The sequence below is a fragment of the Alternaria conjuncta genome (assembly GCF_024043145.1).
Source record: "Alternaria conjuncta strain BMP 0040 chromosome Unknown scaffold_15, whole genome shotgun sequence".
In the NCBI taxonomy this organism is placed as follows: Eukaryota; Fungi; Ascomycota; class Dothideomycetes; order Pleosporales; family Pleosporaceae; genus Alternaria; species Alternaria conjuncta.
The window spans coordinates 580,865-600,567 of NW_026250104.1; the positions used below are offsets into that span (position 1 = coordinate 580,865).

General features: G+C 47.1%; 5 protein-coding genes across 5 annotated transcripts; 3 read left to right on the plus strand and 2 right to left on the minus strand.

Annotated features, from left to right (window-relative positions):
* Window positions 1–5,504: 5,504 nt before the first annotated feature.
* J4E85_009095 (uncharacterized protein) lies at window positions 5,505–6,554 on the plus strand (the record flags this gene model as incomplete). The annotated part of the gene is made up of 1 exon (XM_051473319.1): window positions 5,505–6,554. The coding sequence occupies one exon, from the start codon at window positions 5,505–5,507 to the stop codon at window positions 6,552–6,554; it is 1,050 nt and encodes a 349-aa protein (XP_051322982.1).
* A 505-nt stretch (window positions 6,555–7,059) lies between these two features.
* Window positions 7,060–7,953, plus strand: J4E85_009096 (uncharacterized protein; the record flags this gene model as incomplete). The annotated part of the gene is made up of 1 exon (XM_051473320.1): window positions 7,060–7,953. One exon carries the CDS (start codon window positions 7,060–7,062, stop codon window positions 7,951–7,953), a length of 894 nt encoding a protein of 297 aa, XP_051322983.1.
* A 690-nt stretch (window positions 7,954–8,643) lies between these two features.
* Window positions 8,644–10,098, plus strand: J4E85_009097 (uncharacterized protein; the record flags this gene model as incomplete). The annotated part of the gene is made up of 3 exons (XM_051473321.1): window positions 8,644–8,721; window positions 8,932–9,396; window positions 9,451–10,098. The coding sequence occupies 3 exons, from the start codon at window positions 8,644–8,646 to the stop codon at window positions 10,096–10,098; spliced, it is 1,191 nt and encodes a 396-aa protein (XP_051322984.1).
* A 591-nt stretch (window positions 10,099–10,689) lies between these two features.
* Window positions 10,690–12,111, minus strand: J4E85_009098 (uncharacterized protein; the record flags this gene model as incomplete). Its single annotated transcript, XM_051473322.1, is given in 2 exon segments — window positions 10,690–10,933; window positions 10,946–12,111. 2 exon segments carry the CDS (start codon window positions 12,109–12,111, stop codon window positions 10,690–10,692), a joined length of 1,410 nt encoding a protein of 469 aa, XP_051322985.1.
* A 1,128-nt stretch (window positions 12,112–13,239) lies between these two features.
* J4E85_009099 (uncharacterized protein) lies at window positions 13,240–16,172 on the minus strand (the record flags this gene model as incomplete). The annotated part of the gene is made up of 4 exons (XM_051473323.1): window positions 13,240–13,931; window positions 14,367–15,113; window positions 15,346–15,522; window positions 15,659–16,172. The coding sequence occupies 4 exons, from the start codon at window positions 16,170–16,172 to the stop codon at window positions 13,240–13,242; spliced, it is 2,130 nt and encodes a 709-aa protein (XP_051322986.1).
* Window positions 16,173–19,703: the final 3,531 nt, after the last annotated feature.

Here is a 19,703-nt window from a genome sequence, read left to right on the forward strand (position 1 = left end):
AAAGAAGTTAACTAGGCGCTATTAGTACTTTCTAGCTCTATTTAGTATATATTAGCTTAATATACCTATAATTACGCTACCTAAAGTATCTATCTTAGCCTTAGTTTTTTTATCTTACTTAAAGTAAGTTAAGATAGAAATACTTAGAAAAGAGTTTTTTAGCTTTTAAAAGGTCTCTTTAGCCTTTTTATTAAGGTTAAGAACCTAACTCTTCTTTTTCTACTAGGCGTAGCTACTTTTAGCTACTTCTAGTTTCTTCTAGATTAGTTTAGTTAATAGTAAGGTAAGTTAGAAGAATTTAGTAATAAACTACTTATAGTAGTTTATAAAGCTAATAAATATCTAAATCTTATATACTATACGTAGTTTAGGCTATTCTTAGATTATCTTAATTCTATTCTTATTAATTTATATTCTCTTAGAAAAAACTATATACCTAAGGTACTTAGTATACTAGATATACTACTTATACTTTAGAAGCTTTAAAAATAGCTTTATATTATATAATCTACGTAAGACTTTCTTAATATAGCTCTTATACTTCTTTTTAGTATTAGAAAAGATAAGAATATTATCTAAGTATATAATATAGGTTATATTAATTAATTCTATAAAAACTTAATAAATATAGGCCTAGAACTACGTAAAAGCGTTTATAAGGCTAAAAGATATTATAGTATACTTAAAACTACTATATCTTATATAGAAAGTAGTTTTCTACTTATTACTCTTCTTAATATATACTTTATAGTAAGCTTCTTTTATATTAAGTTTAGTATAAAACTTAGCGCTAGCTAATTTTTCTAAAGACTCTATAATAAGTAGTAAAAAGTACTAATTTTTAATAGTAACTTTATTAAGGCCTCTATAGTTAATATATAGGTATATACTACTATCTTTCTTCTTAGTAAAGAGTATAGACGCCTTTACTAAAAACTTACTATACCTAATCTACTTTTATACTAAGTATTTATCTAAATACTTATATAAGAGCTCTAACTTTATCTTAGAAAGGTTATATAATAGCTAGTAGAGCGCTATAGTTCTAAATAGTAAGTTAATAGCTAAGTTTTATAAACTATAGTTAGTAAGAACTCTTAAGTTATCTTCTAATCTAAGGTATATAAACTTAGCGTATTATAAAGGTAAACTACTCTTTTTAGCCTTTTCTAGGCTAGACTAAAGTGTTAAAGTAATAAGGTAGCTATATATATCTACTATAGAATTATGTATAGTCTTCTTAAACTCTTTAGCCTTTTCTAGTATAATCTTTCTATAGATAGTTCTATTCTTAGACTTAGTACTCTAAAAGAGTAGCTTCTATATAGAGTAGCTAATCTTTAAGTAATATATATCTATCTAGAGTAAACCTAAGTATATCTAATACTTATAGACTTTTATAATAATATATAAAATATTCTAAGTCTTTTATTTTTTATAAGAATCTACTATCTTTATTATTACTATAGTAGTGCTATAAATTTTTAATTCTTTACTATTTACTTTATCTACTAATAGCTTAGATAAAGAGTAAACTAGTAAGCTTTACTTTATAGTAAGTAACGCTAAAATAAAGTTTAACTAAAAACCTCTATCTACTAAAGCCTTAATAAGCTCTAATTAGCTAAGTAATACCTTTACTATTAGTAGCTTTACTAGCTTTAGGTAAAGCATGTTATAAAGAAGTTCTAAGTTCTAGAATACTAAGTCTAGAGTAATATAGGTAGCTAAGAAGAACTCTAGCTCTTCTACTTACTATCTTTTTCTAATCTTTAGCTAGATAAGCTTTTAGAGTCTCTCTTAGACTTTAGATAGTTTTTTTAGAAGTGTCTAGTTTTATTATATCTCTAATAAGTTATATTAAAGTCTTTTAGACTATTTTAGTCTAATTTAGCTAGTTATAAGTTAGATTTTACTAAACCTATCTTCTTAGCCTTTTTCTAGGTCTAAGAAGGCTCTAAAAAAAAGTTCTAGGCCTAATAGCTATAAGATCTATTTTTATAAGCTAGATACTTAGAAAGTATAGTAGTATACTTTATCTTACTCTAATAGTAGTAAGCTAAAGTATTAAGCTTAGAGACTATATTATAGTCTTCTAGATTTTAAAGTAAAAGTTCTTTCTAAATATTAAAAAGAAGAGTACTTATAAAGTCTATATAGCGCTACTCTTTAGTATAGTTATCTAGTTTACTCTAAAGCGTATTAAGATAGGCTAAAAGAGAGTTAAAATTCTAATCTAGCCTCTATTTAGTCTATTTAAGCCTATTATAAGCTATAAAGTATTATAATAACTTAGAACTAAGCGTATTAAGTATAACTATCTTAAGTTTCTTCTAAGTAGATATCTAAAACACCTTAAGTCTTATATAGTTCTAGAAGTAGGCGTTCTAAGTAGAGTAAGTAGTTTTATCTAAAAACTTTATAGTAAAGTCTACCTTCTAGATACTTATAGAAAAAGTAGAGAGTACTTCTCTAAAAATAGCCTTATAATTACGTACTTAGTAGTTATACTATAAGTAGTTACGCGTAGTAAATATCTTTAAGTTCTTAAAGTATAGAGCTTCTAAGTTTAACTAGAGCTTATTTCTTAAAGCTAAAATATAGTAAGTAATATTCTCTTTAAAAGCTAAGTAGTTACTTATAAGTACTTTATACTTTAATTCTCTAAAATAGGCTATATCTTAATAAGTACGCTTTAATTATTTCTACTTATATAACTTCTTAAGTTTATAGATTAAAGTAGCTTATTTATCTTTATCTTTAGTAATAGTAGCTTATAAAAGCTTAGTTAGCTCTAAAATAGACTCTAATAGCGCGTTACTATCTTTAATAATTAAGGCTAGATTAGTAATACTTAAAGAGGCTTCTAATAAGTCTATAAGTTTCTTAGTAGATAGTGTTACTACCTCTAGAGATATAAAAGCTAATTTCTTCTAGTTATTATTTATTACGCGTAAAAATAGTATAGCTTACTTACTACTACGTTATATTACGCTAGAGAAATCTACTTTAGAGCTTATTATATCTAAATAGTGTATATAAAAGTATTATAAGGTAGAGTAATTTAAATATTAAATAATAGAGTTAGTTAAATACTAGATATATAATATTAGACTATAATTAAGTATATTATTTTAAAAAGACTAGAGATAAATTACTACTAAGCTATAATAGTAATTCTAAGGTATTTATAGCTAATGCTAAGTTAGCCTAGACTTTTTAGAGCTAGAACCTAATAACTTCTTTCTCTTTATTTAAGACTTCTTAGACTTACACTAGTAGTCTAGTGTCTAGTCTATTATTACTTTCTAGCACTTTATACTCTCTAATAATATTACTACTACTAGTTCTACTACTTTCTTCTTAGTTTAAGATACTAACACTAGCTCTATTAGCTTCTACTACTAGCTTATCTAAACTATATTATAGTAGATAAAATATAAAGTAGACTAGATATACTAGTAATATTACTAGTACTTAGATTTTAAGTAAGCTTCTTATTTTACTTAAAATCTACCTACTACTTACACTATAGTAGTATATTACTAACATCTCTACTTAATTATTTATTTTGCTTTTTACTTTTTTTTTTATATTTTTTCTTTATTTTTTTTTTATACTATAAGTAATTAATACATTCTAAATAGTATAATAGAACTATACTACTAGAAAAAGAAGATTTATACTAGTATATAAAGTATTCTTATATAAATTAAATCTTTAATAACCTAAGAATTACTTAGAAGAAGAATATTTTTTAATAAGATTTTTTTAGAATTATCTTATTATTTACTATCTTATTTTTTACTTATACTTTTTAGTATTAAACTCTTATATAATACTTTAGATAATAGAATCTTTTTATAATAGAACTCTTTTCTACTAAACTAACGTTTATATACTTTCTTACTTATACTAATTACCTTACATTCTTATAGTAATATATCTTTATACTCTCTAACACTTATATAATAATAATAAAAGTTATAGTTAGTAGTTAGAAAAGTTAAGTTAAATAGAGTTAAAAGTATTAAGTAGAATAAGCGTAGAGATTAAGTCTAGAAGTAAAGAGTAGCTTTATTCTTCTAAGTTATAATAGTATATTTCTATCTAAGTATATTAGTAATACTATTTACGTACTAGCTATTAAATATAGACGTAAGCCTAAGTGCCTATTATTAGCAAATTAACTCTTAAAATTATATTATTAAACTATGTTTATATTAAAAAGTTAGTTCTAAAAGCCCGGAGGCGGTGAGAGTTATTGCGTCACTGTTTTCGGAAACGCGGAAATACTGCTTATGAGTTGGTTCCATGAACGAGCGACCAAAGAAGATACCCTCTGTTCTGCCATCCCTATCAATAATGATTTCGTGTACTGAATCGCCGTATTTGAGAAAGCCGAGAGGATCCTGGACTAAAAGTCGGAGTACGTTGTTCAGACGAAAGAGGTCGAGGCCGGAAGTGGCTAGAGGGGTTGACATGCAACGTGCTGGATGGTTGAATGGAGTGCCAAACATAATCTCCACGTCGATAGCGTTGTTGGAAGGCTTGTGGAGCTCTTTCACCAAGTCTTTGAACCTAATGCTAGTGGCTATAGCGAGGTATGGGTCCTGGATATCACGAGAAACATGAAGGTCTTGACACGTAGGAGAACATGTTCCCACCATGTCGATTTCCAAACCCTTCAGCAATCCGGATTGAGAACCAAGTCCGCTCAAGAAGATTGCTGCGTCTTGTAAAAGTGTGACAAGCTGGGATCTAGATGTATAACGTTTTAATGCAACGGTCCAGGTGTTACTCTTCAGAAACGTGGTGACGGCTTCGTGATAGACCTGTCGACATGTTGAGAGTAATGGCTTCCCTGCGAGGAATTGTGCACGTGTGCTTTGTATACCTTCGATATGGCAACCGTCTTTTACGAAGGATACGTGATCCTCGTCCGTATTCTTTAGTCTTATGCTCGTCGAAGATGCCAACTCTGCGGCGGGCGGCGGGTACCAACGCCTGAAATTACAGTCGTGCAGTTGATGCGCCTGACTGTCTACAGCATCTTTCGTGAAGAGGATTCCATATATCTGGTTTCGGATTTCGGCTGGTAGATCGAGGAAGGAAAGGATATCCGGGTTGGCTTTCGTAGAGCTGCCTTTTGCGATCGGCATCGGCGTGTTGTTCGGCGCCATGCTGTTGGCTCGAGTAAGAGAGTTGAGTGCTGAAAGGTGCGGTAAGTGCTTGAGATCGAAAAGCCGGTTCATATACAGAAGCAATGAACGGAAACCTTTTGAATGTCTGTGCACTAGGCACATTCCGTAGTGGCGATGTGCGCCTTAAGTCGTAACGTTCCACAGCTAGTCGGGAACTTATCGAAGCTCCCCTCAGGTCAGTGCACTACATGTGTTTGGTCAACCAGGCTGCCGCATTTTCTTTCTCTCCTTGTGCATATCAATACCAGCCCCACCAGGTCCTGTCTTACGCACTCCCCAACTCACGCTCAACCATCCAAGATGGCGCCCCGATTCATCGAAATCCCGCGGACGAAAGCCAGCAAAGCCCACAGCGGTGGCTCAATCCTCGACCTGCCAGGCGAGATTCGCACTATGATATACGTCCACCTCTTTGAGCACCAAGAAAGCGTTCGATTCGAGTATTCTGAGGACCAAGAACAAGCGATGAGCAAGAGTACCCAGGATGAAGAGAACGCACCAAGTTCATGCGCACCGGTCAAGTCGGATGCGTTCACCAGTATCCGCGGCGGCATGAACTTGCTGCTCAGCTGTCGCCAATTTTACGACGAGGCCGCGAGTGTCTTGTACAGCAACAACACTTTCGCCTTTGGCAAGGCACCAACCGACTGTGTACCAGATTATAAGCGCCTTCAGTCGGCTACAAAAGAACTCAGACAGATCCAGTCGGCTGCGAACTGGTGTCTAGGGTCCCAGATGCAGTATGTCCGACAGGTGAAAATTGATGTCGCCAATGGATGTTGCAAGGGCACCTGCCTCATGCATAACTTATGGCACCAGAGTACCAACATTACTCCACTCGTAAAGGCGATGTGGTCACCCTCAGCTGCGAAATGTCACTTCGAATTCGTTAGCTCGAACGCGTGGTCTGAAGATGGCCACAGCCAGTCACACTTTGACATCGAGGCCGCGAACACAACACTCGAATACCTTCGCGCAGATACCGTCGCCTTCGAAAGGTACTCTCGACAGGTTGTTGCTGTGATGACTGCGCCAAGAATGTTGATTCCGGAGGACAAGCCAAAGGGTTTTGCGTACATTGTGCTTGGACAAAGCGGTAGTCATCAGGACACGCGACAATACCTCCTGCTGCACCCTGGGAAGAAGACAGGCAAGCTTCGCGCCACAATGCGATCGCCAGCGCCACACCTGATGGGGTTGCCTTATAGCGTACGGGAGCGGATTGGTTCATACGTCCTGGATCACCAGGAGGCTGCGAACTTGATGTTGTTAATGGATCGCATGAGGGGTTTCTATCTGGGGATCTTTCCTATCAAGAGTTCCTTCGACACCAATATGTTATGGTGGTAGCGTGTGGTTGTTAAGATGGCATTTGCTGGACGATTACCTACACTCAGTAAATTTCATGGTTCCATTGTGGACATCCATGGTGGAGAGTCGGAAGGATCGATGGACATGGTAAAGGCAGCGGTATTAAGCGATGGGATATCGTCTTCTTTGCACCAACGTGGTGTAAAAGAATAATGGAATGCGAGATCTCTCATTGCCAGTGTCTTTGCTTGACGATAAGTGACGCGCTTGCGCAATGTTGTTAAAGTAGACGATATCGGCGTGTGGTGTGGTGTGGTTGAGGAGTGAAGGAACGCGTCCAACGCGTCGGCAGGCACACCCCGCCATGATCGGGGCGGCGAGTCCGAGCGATGTCATCATGCGGACATCTGGAGCTAACCCCCACCCCAACTCTACTCCAACACTCCAACCAGACCTCCAACATCGCATTGTATATACTTCAGCTTCGAGTTTCCCCGGATTATTTCACTTGTAGTCTCACCAATTCCTCACACAAGCACCAACCATGGCGTCCCTCCTCAAAAAGTCCCTAAAGCTTGCGCTCATCCAACTCGCCTCAGGCGCCGATAAGACCGCGAACCTTACTTCAGCGCGCCAAAAGGTGCTCGATGCCTCAAAAGCCGGCGCAAAGCTCGTAGTCCTGCCCGAATGCTTCAATTCGCCCTACGGAACAAAGTACTTCGACAAGTACGCCGAGACGCTCCTCCCTTCCCCACCTTCGGAATCGCAATCGCAGACGTTCCACGCATTGAGCAAACTGGCGAAAGAGGCGGGCGTATACCTTGTTGGAGGAAGCATACCGGAGAGGGATGATAAGGATACAAAGAAACTGTACAACACAAGTTTGACCTTTGCGCCTAGTGGAGAGCTACTCGCCACTCATCGCAAGGTGCATTTGTTCGACATCGATATCCCAGGCAAGATCAAGTTCAAAGAGAGCGAGGTGCTGTCGCCAGGCAATAAGATCACACTAGTCGACCTCCCCGAATACGGAAAGATTGCGATAGCCATCTGCTACGACATACGGTTCCCCGAGCTCGCCATGATCGCGGCGAGGAAGGACGCGTTCCTCCTATTATACCCTGGCGCATTCAATCTCACAACCGGCGCGTTACATTGGGAGTTGTTGGCGAGGGCTAGGGCGACGGACAACCAGGTCTACGTTGGACTGTGTAGTCCAGCAAGAGATATGGAGGCTGAATACAACGCGTGGGGACACAGCATGGTCGTTGACCCTAATGCGGTAGTGCTAGAGCAGCTCGACGAGAAGGAGGGTGTGCTCATCCGCGAACTGGAGGCGGGCAAGATCGAGGAGACAAGGAAGGGAGTTCCACTGTATGGACAGAGGCGATTTGACGTATACCCTGACGTCAGCGAAGGTGGGCGGTTCAAGGAGTAGATAGAGCAATGATATCAAATATGAATGTGGAAGAGAGCAAAATTGTGTGAAATCCCATCATGGTGCATCATGCGCAAAGTTGTGACTTCTTCAAAACTCAGATTGACATGTTGCGTGGTGGACGGCAGGCGATGCCAAACGGCGCCTGAAACACGGGCAAAGATGGGGAGGTGGCACCAAAGCGAGGCCTTATCACGGGCGGCTTGGGGGCACTTGCCAGGCGCACTCTGCCCAGCGGATGGGCGCCCTCGCTCTAATAGGCGGCCTACGCCACCCAAGTTGCACAACACACTGCAACAGAGATATGCACTGCGCGACGAAGACGAAATGCGCGCTGAAAGTAGACGATAGCTTCTACAAGGTAGTAGACGCTTAAAAGAGACTGCGCATAACTTTTGCGTGCAGTTTGTATGGATGCATCTTGAAAACGCGCCTTTTGTACAGGCTGCAGGCGCGAAAAGTAAGCCTAGATTTAAATTTTGGGGGCATTAATTTACTGGTGCCCCCCGAATGGGCTGGTGACTGCCCAAAAGTCAGGGCACGTTCGCTTGTGTCTGGGCTGTCACTTAAGGGAGCTATGCCCCCGACCCCCCGAAATTTCAGCGCTCCTCCGCCCTTCCCGCGCCCTCCCTCTTCAACCTCCCGCCCGTCAACGCGTCTTCAACCTCTGCCCATACCGCGCCGCCCAACATGGTCCCCAAGAAGAAGACGCCCGCCACCGGCGAATTGCTGATCTCTGTTGCTGAATTCAATCGGACTAGAGACCACGTACGTACCCAATTCCCTTTTTGCACTCTGCAATCGCAATTGCGACACGCGCGCATAGCTCTGTCGTCGCGTCGGAACACCACACGGTCAGCGCGCATTATCGCGCCACCATCATGTCGCCATATGGATACGTCTGTGTAACATGGATCGCGTAATCTACGCGACCCGATACATCGTGGTTTCAAAGCAAAAACTTACAATTACGCGCAGGTTCTGGGCTCTCTTCACAGCCTCCAGAATGGTCTCGTCAACGTACAACACCAGATCACCGTCCTCATGGACCACTACAACAAGCACTGCGCATCAGTCCTTGGCATCGAAAAAGACGACGTCTCAACCGAGAACGATGCTATCACAAGCACCATCAAGACAGCCGCCAATGTTGTAGAGGGTGGCCAAAAGCTTATGGACAGCGTAGCCGGAGACGTTGGCGCGCCTGCTGAGAAAGCAATTGACGGCGTCAAGAGCAAGAAGCGCAAGCGCGAGAAGAAGGAAAAGGACCCCAATGCGCCCAAGAAGCCCCTCACTGCTGCTTTCCTCTACCACCAACACGCGCGTCCCATCGTCAAGGCGGATCTGGAGGCAGCGCTCGCTCCCGGTGGCACACTCGCTCCAGCCGCCGTCCAGACCGAGGTCAACAGGCGCTGGGCTGAGCTCTCTGACGCAGAGAAGGAGGTAAGCACACAATCACAAAACCCGACAATCAACGTCTCACTAACCCAACCACAGGAATGGAAAGCATCCTACCGCAACTCCATGGAAGAGTGGAAAGTCCAAATGGCCGAATACGTCAAACAAAAGGGCATCAAGGACGCCGAAATCGAAGAAGACGACGCGTCCGAGGAAGGCGAACCAGAAATCGAAGCCGAAGTCGAAGCCGGCGCCGCAGACAGCGACGCCTCCTCGGAAGACGAAGACGAAGCGCCCGCCAAAGCCCCCTCTCCCCCCGCAAAGACACCACGCAAGCGCCAGAAGACCACGCCCGCTGTAAACGGCAACTCAATCCCCGTCTCCATCGCGCCCGCCACAGCGTCCACGCCCGTCCCCCTGCCTACCTCGCGCTCCGCACCCCAAGCCACTACCTCGACCGCCCCCGCCGTCGCCGAAACCCCCGCAAAGAAAGACAAGAAGAAGAAGGAGAAATCCGCGCCCCAACCCATCGCTCCCGCCCCGGCTTCTTCCCATGACGAACCCACTCCCCCCGAGGAGACTGGCGCCGCGAAGAAGAAGGCCAAATCCGGGCGTAGCACGCGCAACACGGAGATGGAAGGCGACAAAGAGAACGCGGCGGCGCAGGAGAAGGAGAAGGCTGATAAGGCTGGTAAGGAGAAGAAGCGCGATCGGAGCAAGAGGAAGAGCGAGGTGGCTTCGTCTTAGAAGAACGGCCGACTTCCGGGTTTCTGATTTTGTGGTTTCGCGAGAGAGAGTGTGTGTGTGTGAGAAGAGGCTTTACGGTCGCTCAATGATGCTCTGTACCTGTATATGTATGGACGACGAGTCGCTGTCGCTGGGTTCCTTTTCACGGCGAATGGTGCGGATGGATATTCTACTTTTTTTCTTATCGCGGAGAGCATCGAGATGCTGCTACATTACATACAAAATGCACGCTCCAGGCGAGTCCATTAATTGTACTACTAGCGCTGTCTACTTCATACCTTCTTCTATGGAGGTAGACCTGGAGAATAGATATGTCTATCGAGGAGATGCGCGAATGGCACTGGTTCTTTTACATGGGCGTTTGATTCTTTTTGACGTGAGTGTGTGGATGTGAAGAGGTCTGGCTCTTAGTATCTTGTATGTGTATGCATCAGAGGCCTATACTACAGTCAACCACAAGGTCCTTCTTGTCCCGAACGCAAGTTACATGGGCTATCCCAACCCATCTCTGTCCAACCCCCACAACTCCTATACAAGCCATCTTCTATCCAAGTCCAACGCCTCCCAAGTGGATAAAATGGATATCCAACCCTAGCCCTCCATAGCATCAGCAAACACCTCATCCTCACTATTCTCCCCCACATCCACATCCATATCCCCCATCCTCTCATCCACACCATCAAGCCCCATACCCAACCTCACCTTCCCACCCACACTCTCAACCATCTTCTCCCCACCCGCCTCTACTCCCTCACTCTCACCCAGTCCAACCCTGCCCAAACCCGCCCCAACAACACCCTCAACACCTTCCTCGCCTAGCACCCCCCTCATAACACTAATCCCATACCTCAACCTCTCCTCCTTCACCTCTTGCAAATACTCCAGCGTCAACCTCGCACACTCCTCCTTCGCCTTCTTCCTGCCGTAGATATTCCGCACCTCCCCAATCGGACCCTCGTGCTGTCCCGCACCCTTGAAGTAACAGCACACGCTGTGGAATGTAGGATCGGAGGGGTGGGGCGTGTAGATCCATTCTGGAGTCGGGAGCGCGAGCGTGACGGCGAGGGTGGCGACGCGGGAGGCGTAGGAGGGTGTGCCTGGGGGCGCGGGGGTGGGTGTCGTTGCTTGGATGGGGGGTGTGGAGGGGGAACTGGAGTTGTCTGGTAGTGGGGATATTGAGACGGTGTCTGGGTCGGTGGGTGAGGCTTTCTTTCTCTTGCGGATGCCGCCGACGGCGGTGTCGTCCGTGGGCCAGGTGCCGAGGGCTTTGAAGTGCTCGACGGCGTGGCGGGCGGCGTCTTGTCGAGCGGCCTTTTTGGAGGAGAAAAGGTTTGAGATGCAGCCGAAGGATTGGTCTTCGCCGTCGATGGTGATGATACAGGAGAAGCGTTGACCGGATTGGTAGTCGGTGTATGTGGGTTGGGGGGAGTCGGTTGCGCGCTGGAATTCAAGTAACTTTCCAACATAATTCTCCCCCGGCCCCTTCTCCTTCTCCTCCTTCCCTTTCTCCATAGCCTTTCCCTCCCCCTCATCACCCCCCTTCTTCTTCTTCCCCTTCCCACCTTTCTTAACCCTCCCCTCCTTCTCCAGCTCCTCCAACACACCCAACGCCTTCTGACTCATAGCCTCCTTGGCCTCTTGCTTGCTATTAAACTTCCTCTCTTCCTCGAACTTCAAGCCCTGCAGCTCCTCCGCATCATCCAGACCAGGGAAGGAAACGGAAACAGTCCAGCCCGTTTCACTGCCTCCTCCGTAGGTGAACAGTGGTTGCGGGATGCCGAGGGCTTGGTATTTTTCGTGTAGGAGGATTGTGTGCCGGGAGGAGCGGGCGCCGACTGCTACAGGGATAAGTGGAGTGGCTTTTTGGTTGGGGGTTTTGGGCTTCTTTGAGGGAGGAGCAGATGTAGATTGTTTGGTTTCCTTGACGAACTTTTGGGCTTGATGGGCGTCCTTGTTCTGGATCATGAAATCGTCCATACTGATGACCCCGTCGAGTGGTGTACTTCCATCCATGGCTTCGGCATGCGCACCTCCGAACGAGGTCGGTGGCGGAGTGGGTGTATCGACTTCCATCTTTCTCTTCTCAGCCTTGTTGGTTGTAGAGTATGTTTGCTCGTATTTCGTATCCTCGCAGCTCCTCGCCGAGATCTGTTTTTCCTCACTACCAGCAACCGGACTTGAAGACGGAAGTAATGAACAAGAATCACAAGAAGAAAGTGTCGGAACAATCAGGTATCTCTTCAAATCCTCCCCCGCCGTATCCATAGCAAAGTCCGCGAACGAAGTAGCGTGCCGAGCGCTTGCTGTGTCGTCGCTTGAAAGTGGAGCTTTCTCGCTGTTTGCCCCGCTCAATGCGGGCAAGCAGGCGTGACCGCGCGCCAGCGCGTTTGTCGACTTTGACGCGCCTTAGGCTCTTTGCAGAACCTTGGGCTGTAATGACGCCGGTGCGCACATGCGGTGTAGCGATAGCATTAGGTAAACAACATCTGTTATCGTGGCTGAGTGCAGCAAAAGGGATCATGCACATGCCCATGGACTGACTGACATCCAGGGTACCCGAGGCGCACCGCTTCCCTTGCGGGTGTGACCGCGGCCGTTGGCAATTACGTAGTTTCATCCATGGATTCCGCCTACATACATGCCACAATGTCCTTACAGATCTTTATGCGGGATCGGGTGTAGCGTTTGTTGGGGCTCCTACCCCGAAGATCAAAGCTTTTACATGTGCATATCTTGTCTATTTTAGGGGTGTATGCAGGTTGATCGGCTGTGCAGCGTAAGGAACGCCCTATCGACCGTTTAATGCCTGTGCCGGGAGTCTGACGCCATTGCCGTTGCTAGCGTGTAGTTTTGAGCGGCTCGGGTGTGTCTGTCAGATGCATGCGTCGGTGGGTCGACCATGTTTCATGTATCTTCGCGGCGTCAAAGGGATCGGAAAAGAGAAGGGCAGTTGTACGTGCAGGACACGAGCATTTTGCGATCAGTGTGTCGAGACATGTCGTACGAGATAGGTATCAAATTTCGCCATCGTGAGACGTCTATACTCTTTCGATAATCTAGCTAATCTTAATCTACATGATACATATGTAACCAACATAAAGTCATTTCATCGTAAGCGGCCTCAAGGGGGCCAACCGAGGTCTAATAACCTCTTCCTGTTTGGTCTCTCTCAACTAGACCCGGCACACCGTAGTCTGGACCGTGTGTTTGCTCTTCCAAGTGTCCTGTCCCATGAACGACACTACTACCCATGTCGTCTTGGAATGGGCTTTGGAGCCCGTGCAAACCCCAAAAGGTGTGATTCGCGCTGGGGAAGATACCCGCCACTGAATCCTGTCTTTGACCGACTTGCTGATATGGGTCATGGCCATGGACAGCGCCTTGATTTGGTGCTACCTGAGCATGGCCATCGTGGCCGAGGTAAGGACGGTACTGTTCTGCTGCATTATCGAGGTGCGAAACGAGACGTGCGTGCTGCCAGTTGGGTTTGGCCGAATAGCAAGCTGCATTGTTGGAATAGTGCAGATCGTTGTTTGCATCCACTGGAATCAGCTGTCCATGTTCGCCGACAGCAAGCCCCATGGTTGCGAGCTCATCGTGCTCCAGTCCAGCGAGCGTATGCAATCCCTCATGTCCAGTGCTTTGGCTAAGGAAGCCTCCATATACCTGGGGGTTGCCAGATTCGAAGTTGCCTCTGATACCCACGTGCCCGCCGTTGAAGTTGAAGTCATTGCCTTGTGTGTTCGGCGATGCCATGCCTGAAGTACGTGATAGTGCAAAGCTTTCGCCAGGGAACTCAGTAGTAGTGGTGGCCACCGAGGTGTCGAGGTGGACTGAATCTGGTTGCATTGATCCGAGAACATCGACGGAGAGAGGTGGTGGCAAGTAAGCATGGTGAGATTCAGTCTCGTATGAGTGGTGGCTTATATGTGTCTGTGCCAAGTCCAGTGGTAGTTGTGTAGTTTGGTAATAAGGCGTCGTATCCATATGTGTAGACGTTGGTATGGCCGGAGTACGCTTGTGACCAAGTTCCGTGTCTTCCGAATCTTCAGTCTTGGATATTGCCTCATAACAAGATCTTTTTTCTGCAGCTGACCGATGATCAGCGAACTTCACGGAACGCCACTCAATATTGCCAACTTCTGCAGATTCACTCGTCTGCTGGAACCTCCAAAGAACTGTAGTGAGGCATCTGACCTCGCCTGTGTTAGCAACAACACCATATATGTACTGCATTGCTACCAGGTGTTGAAGCGATTCTTTGCAACTTTCCTCGCTTCTGTGCGTCAGGTTCTGGTTCTCCCTCACATGCCTCGCCCATGGCTGCGTTGTAAATTGCACGCACAGGACACCTTGAGAGCCTTGGGGGTCTCGCCGATATTCGCAAGTGGATCGCGTTTCTTCCCGGTCATGCCTCGCGCGGTCAAATTGCGGGTCGATTACGTTGTCGCCGCTGTTGTAAAATCGCGTCATGCATTCCACATAGTCGTATCTTAACAAATCGGAATGCGATTGAAGATCGAAGATGATGGTTAGGTCGGCATCTGGCGGCACCTCTGTCATCAAGGCAGTAGATGCGGTACCGACCAACACTTTCCGACCGTTCTCCATCCATTCCTCGGTCTCAAATCGGAGGAAGTCAAACTCGCGGTATTGATGGCGCCAAGAGGCAAGATCTACAACATCCGAGCTATCGAGCCTGCCATGCGATTGTGATTGAGCCAAACAGTGCATGGGCTGATGATCACCCCCAAGGAGGATCTTGAAGCCCGTGACTGCGAATGAAGAAGACAGCGCATCAGAATCTGGGCCGGAAGCCAGGGCGAGGTCGGATTGTGGGCCGCTACAATGCGGCAGAACGTGCGGCGAGGAGGTACTGGAATCGGATTTGGTAACAGACTCTGTGCGCTGCACATGTTGGCGGCCATGCAGCTGTGACGAATAGGATGACCGGGCGGATGTATTCGTAGATCGGCGCTTAGAGACGTCCTCTGGTGTGGCCATGTAGAGTAGAACTGTCGCGCAGGTTAGTCTCAATTTGGTAGTCCCTAGCGGAACCCTCCCAATCACACCAGGAATAGCAACCGCAAAGCCACCGCCACTGCCTTCTAGAAGAACTTTGGAAGAAAGGAATGCTCTGACGACTTGAAACTGGATCGACGCATGCGGGACCGTTGCCCCGATGTCATGGGCGAATGAGAAGAGGCTGATGCCGATCGTTACACGATGTACGAGACGGGCACTCACCAGCAGGAACTCCTCTGAGCTTGTCCTTGAGGACCTGGAGATGGCTGGAAACCTGTTTGCGGTCGCGTCTGATACCAGTGTCTCTGTAAATAGAATCCTGGATCAGCTCATTCCGCCCTCGCTGGGTGCCTTCGAGCATGTATTTCTTCCTTCCCATTGGTGGCCATCGTACGAGTGCTGTAGAGTGTTTGTCAGATGTTGGGCTGGAATCGTGAAGCTGCGTAATCATAGGTGGTGGGAGAATAGAAGTGGAAAACGCAGGTAGTGAGACAGACGTACTGCGAGATGAGGTGTAATGAAAATGAAAACTTACCTGTCCAGAAGGCTTGTTCTAAGAAGTCAGGCCAGACGGTCTTGTCCTTCTCTTGCTGTAGTCCCTGTGCCTTTCTCTTTTCCTGCTCCTTTTTCTCTGCAGCGTCTCTCGCGACCACTTCGGCCGGTGTGAGAGCTGGTTGCTTTTCGCGATATGTCTGGTACTTCTCTGACCGCTGAAGTAGCTTGTATAGTCGCCCGAGTTCGCATCTGATCTGCTTCTCCGACCTCTCGACGCCGAAGCCTGCCAATCCGATGTGTTGTGCGTGTACATTGCCCGTGTAATAGTTTCCTGTGGCGACGCTCCGCTGTGCGTGAGAGCTGTCGCTGGGGCTGAGACTGCTTCTTTGTCCCACTTGTGGCGAGGCTGTACTGCTATGAGTGTTGTGAGACTGCGCAGCGTAACGCTCGTGGAGGACGTCTCGATGTTGTGGCGATCCATCGACCGGAGTACCTTCCAAGAGGGGAATGTCCGCCGACAGCCTGGACAAGGGCTGGGGTGACTGGACCTGCATGGCGGCTATGGCATGCAAACCTCAGAATATGAAACCAGCGATGATAAGTATGAATGAGATTTGAAGTACAAAGCAATGAATGTTGAGCAGTTGAAGCAACGAGCGTGGTGAACGAAGACGAGAATGTAGCTGGGTATGCGGCGAGGTTTGCAGATGATTGCATTGATAAAGTATGGTCCAGATGACGGGCCCTAGGCAGGAGGACTACATGATAGGCACGTAGGCCATAGCACCGACCGTAGGGTGCAATACGACTTCCGCTAGCCGGAAATTGATAGAGGGGCCAGTCATCGGGGTGACAGTCCAGTACCACAAGATTAAGATTGGAGTGCGTCGTGCCTTCATCATGGCCTCCAAAGAGTCCCAGTTCGACTTTTGGCCATTGATCACATGTCTCGTGAAACCTTTGCTGTTGTAATGGTAAATGTAGCGTGGTTAGCAGAGTGATCAAGGGCATGGAGTCAAACTGCCATCTGTTCGACAGTCACCTGATTGGCCATAGGCGAACAGAGCCATCACGGACTGCTCAAAGCAAGGATAGAGGTCAGTGTCCGCAAACAACAAACTACGTCAAGTCTGCATGATCGACAAACGTCTCGTTCATGGCTTCTTTACTCCCTTTGGAGTAGTCTGAAACGCCGTGTGGTGGCCATGCCCATTGATGCAATCCACTGGCGATATACCCTGTCGAAGCTTAGAAAACGGTGTTCTAGATATAGCGTCGTGCAGCAGGTCAAAGCACCCCTACTACTTCCTACGGACCGCGGCAAAGGGCGGCCTAGCTTGTGTGGCCGGGGAGCAAGGGATGGCGTCAAGGTATGACGGTGTCGCGCGCGCAACTCCTATCGGAATACTCTTGCGCTCAGTCGTCTAGATCATCGGTGCCTGCAACGTTAAACTTCTTGCGACCACCTTCTGTAAGGCGTTGCAAGGCGACCTTGTTGGCCTGTGCTCCCACCTTCTGTTGCATCTTCTCCAGCTCCTTCTCTGGATCATCAGACTCCGTCTCAGCAAATGCAAGGACCAGGCGACGGCCCAACAAATGTGTGTTCTTCAATGCGTTCATGGCGTTGACAGCATCGCGTTTGGTGGTGAACTCTGCGAAACCGAAACCACGTGAGGAAGCGTCGAACTTCTTGGGTACTCGTACGGATCGAAGCTGACCGTAAGGAGTGAACAGAGCACGAACATCCTTTTTGCTGGCTTCGAACGGCAAGTTCTTGATGAGAATCTTCGTGCTTGCCGCCTTCTTTGCTGCATCCTCGTTGCGGCGTTCCTCGGCGGCATCGGCGCCCTTGTGGGAAGCTTTGATGAGAAGCTTGTGCCCTTCGAGATCGTGTCCATCCATGGCTCGCAAAGCTGCAGTGGCAGTCTCTGGACTGTTGAATTCGACGAAACCAAAGCCCATGGACAGCACGCCTCGCTTGGGGTCGGTCTTGGTCTTGACAGTGGCACTCCGGAAACCTGCCAGAGGTTTGAACGCCTCCGTGAGACGCTCAGTTGTGGTGGAGAAGTTCAAGTTGCGCACGTACAAAGTGGCGGTGTTTGTAGCCTCGGGCTCAGGGTCGTCCACGAGCAGGTCAGTTGCAGAAAGCTTCACACCGGGCTGTGAGGACTGCAAAGGCTGGGCGGACGGGGTGGTCTGCACAAAGTTGGTTGCTACACCTTCCTTGAACAGATCCTTGGGGGCCTTTTCCAGGTACAGGATTGAGTCTTTCATCTTCCGATACGACAGCGACATGAAGGCAGTCTTTGCTTCCGCGACGTTGGAGAACTCGACAATGGCTGTCATACCTGTCGGTGGCATCAGGAACTTGGTCAACTTGCCATGCTCCTCGAACAGTTTTCGAAGCTCATCGGCCGTCACAGTGTGGGGTACGTTCTTGACGAGGATAGCAAGGTCACCTTTAGCGCTGCGTTGAAAGGCCTCTAGGTCGACGCCATGCTGCGCAAAGTACGACTTGGTCTCTTGGATGATGTGTGTCTCGGCATGCGCCTGCCTGACTGCAGCGTCTGACGAAGTAGGGTCGAGCAGCTCACCCTTGCTGATGCCCATGCGACTTGCGATGGTGGACATGACTGCATCGGCATTAAGGTAGAGCGAGTTCCAGTTGAACGTGGCCTTGACTGCCTGTTGTTTCCTTCTGATCTCCTTCTGCTTCTTGAGAGGCAGCTTCGAGATCTCGTAGTCGTCGAGTTTGGTATCCTTCTTCGCTTTCGCGGAGATGATGTGAAGGAGGCGTCCCTGGAAGATGGTGTTGTCGTTGTCAAGGTAAGCTTCCACTGCATCGCTCGGGTTCTGGAATTGCACGAAGGCGAAACCTTTACCCTTGCCATCTGCCTTCTTCAACGGCACATGCACCTGTCCTAGTCAGCAACTGTTCGTACAGATGTACATGTGTAATCAAGGAGTGGTTGCCGCTATCAGATAAGAAAGACATCTACTAAAATACTTTCACAAGGTAACCTCAGGTGCCGAAGCATCAGTTGTCCCTATCTTGACGTTCATCATTGCATAAGCGGGTAAAGAAAGAGATATATGATGACTTACTTCCTCGAGAGCTCCGTGCTTGGAGAACTGTTCCTTAATCTCATCTTCTGTCACCTCGTAGTGCAGGTTTCTGAGGTACAGTCGACCAGTCTCGCGAATCTTGTCCTCCTCGTCAGGCGCGGCAGCAGTATCGGTCTGCTCTTCCGCCGGGGGTTGTGGCTCTGGCTGTGCGTCGGCAACGGCCGGTGAAGGCTCAGCAGGTGCGCGTGGTTGGGCAGCTGGTTTCGGTGCTACAGCGACAGGAGCCGTGCTAGCTGATGGCATTTCATCATCTTCCACGAGCTCCAAAACCCTGTTTGTTCTCGACCGCAGCCAGTCCTCATCTGTGACAGGTCCTTGTTCGACGGCTGGCGCTACTTGTACGTCCTCCATCGCATCGCCACCCTCTACAGCTTCTGATTGAGTCGCTGCTGCACTTGGTTCGGCGGGCGTGGGCTGAGGGGTTGCAGGGGCTGGCGCGGTCGCAGGCTCTTCAGCAATCTTTGGCTTCTTCGAGATGACTTGATATTCATCATCGCTCTCGTCCTCCGGTACAGCAATCGCCGGTACAACCTCTTCAGCGGCTGCAACAGGTGCCTCATTGAACTGGGTATCGCCATTGGCCCAGATGCTGGTCTTAGACGGCGGCTGATAGACCTCCAAGAACTCCTTCAGCTTCGGGTCCTGCTCGGCTTCCTCTCGTTTTCGCTTGAGGTCATTCTCTTGCCGTTCCGGTCGGTACTCGTCGCTTACTGGGGCGCTCTTCTCGAGTTTCTGCTGCCGCCGTGACTTTGGCAGTTCCTTGTCGGCGATCTGCGCATGTTAGCCCCGCTTGTCGCCAGCGTGGTCGCAAAGTACATACAGGTCGCGCAATCTCTGCGTAGATCTTGGTGAGCTTGATGAAGGTCTTGTTGAAGTACTTGACAGCCTTTGCAGCATCTTCGGGCGTCTTGTAGCCAACATAGCCGATGCGTCGGTGGTTGAAGAACTTTACGTCAGTG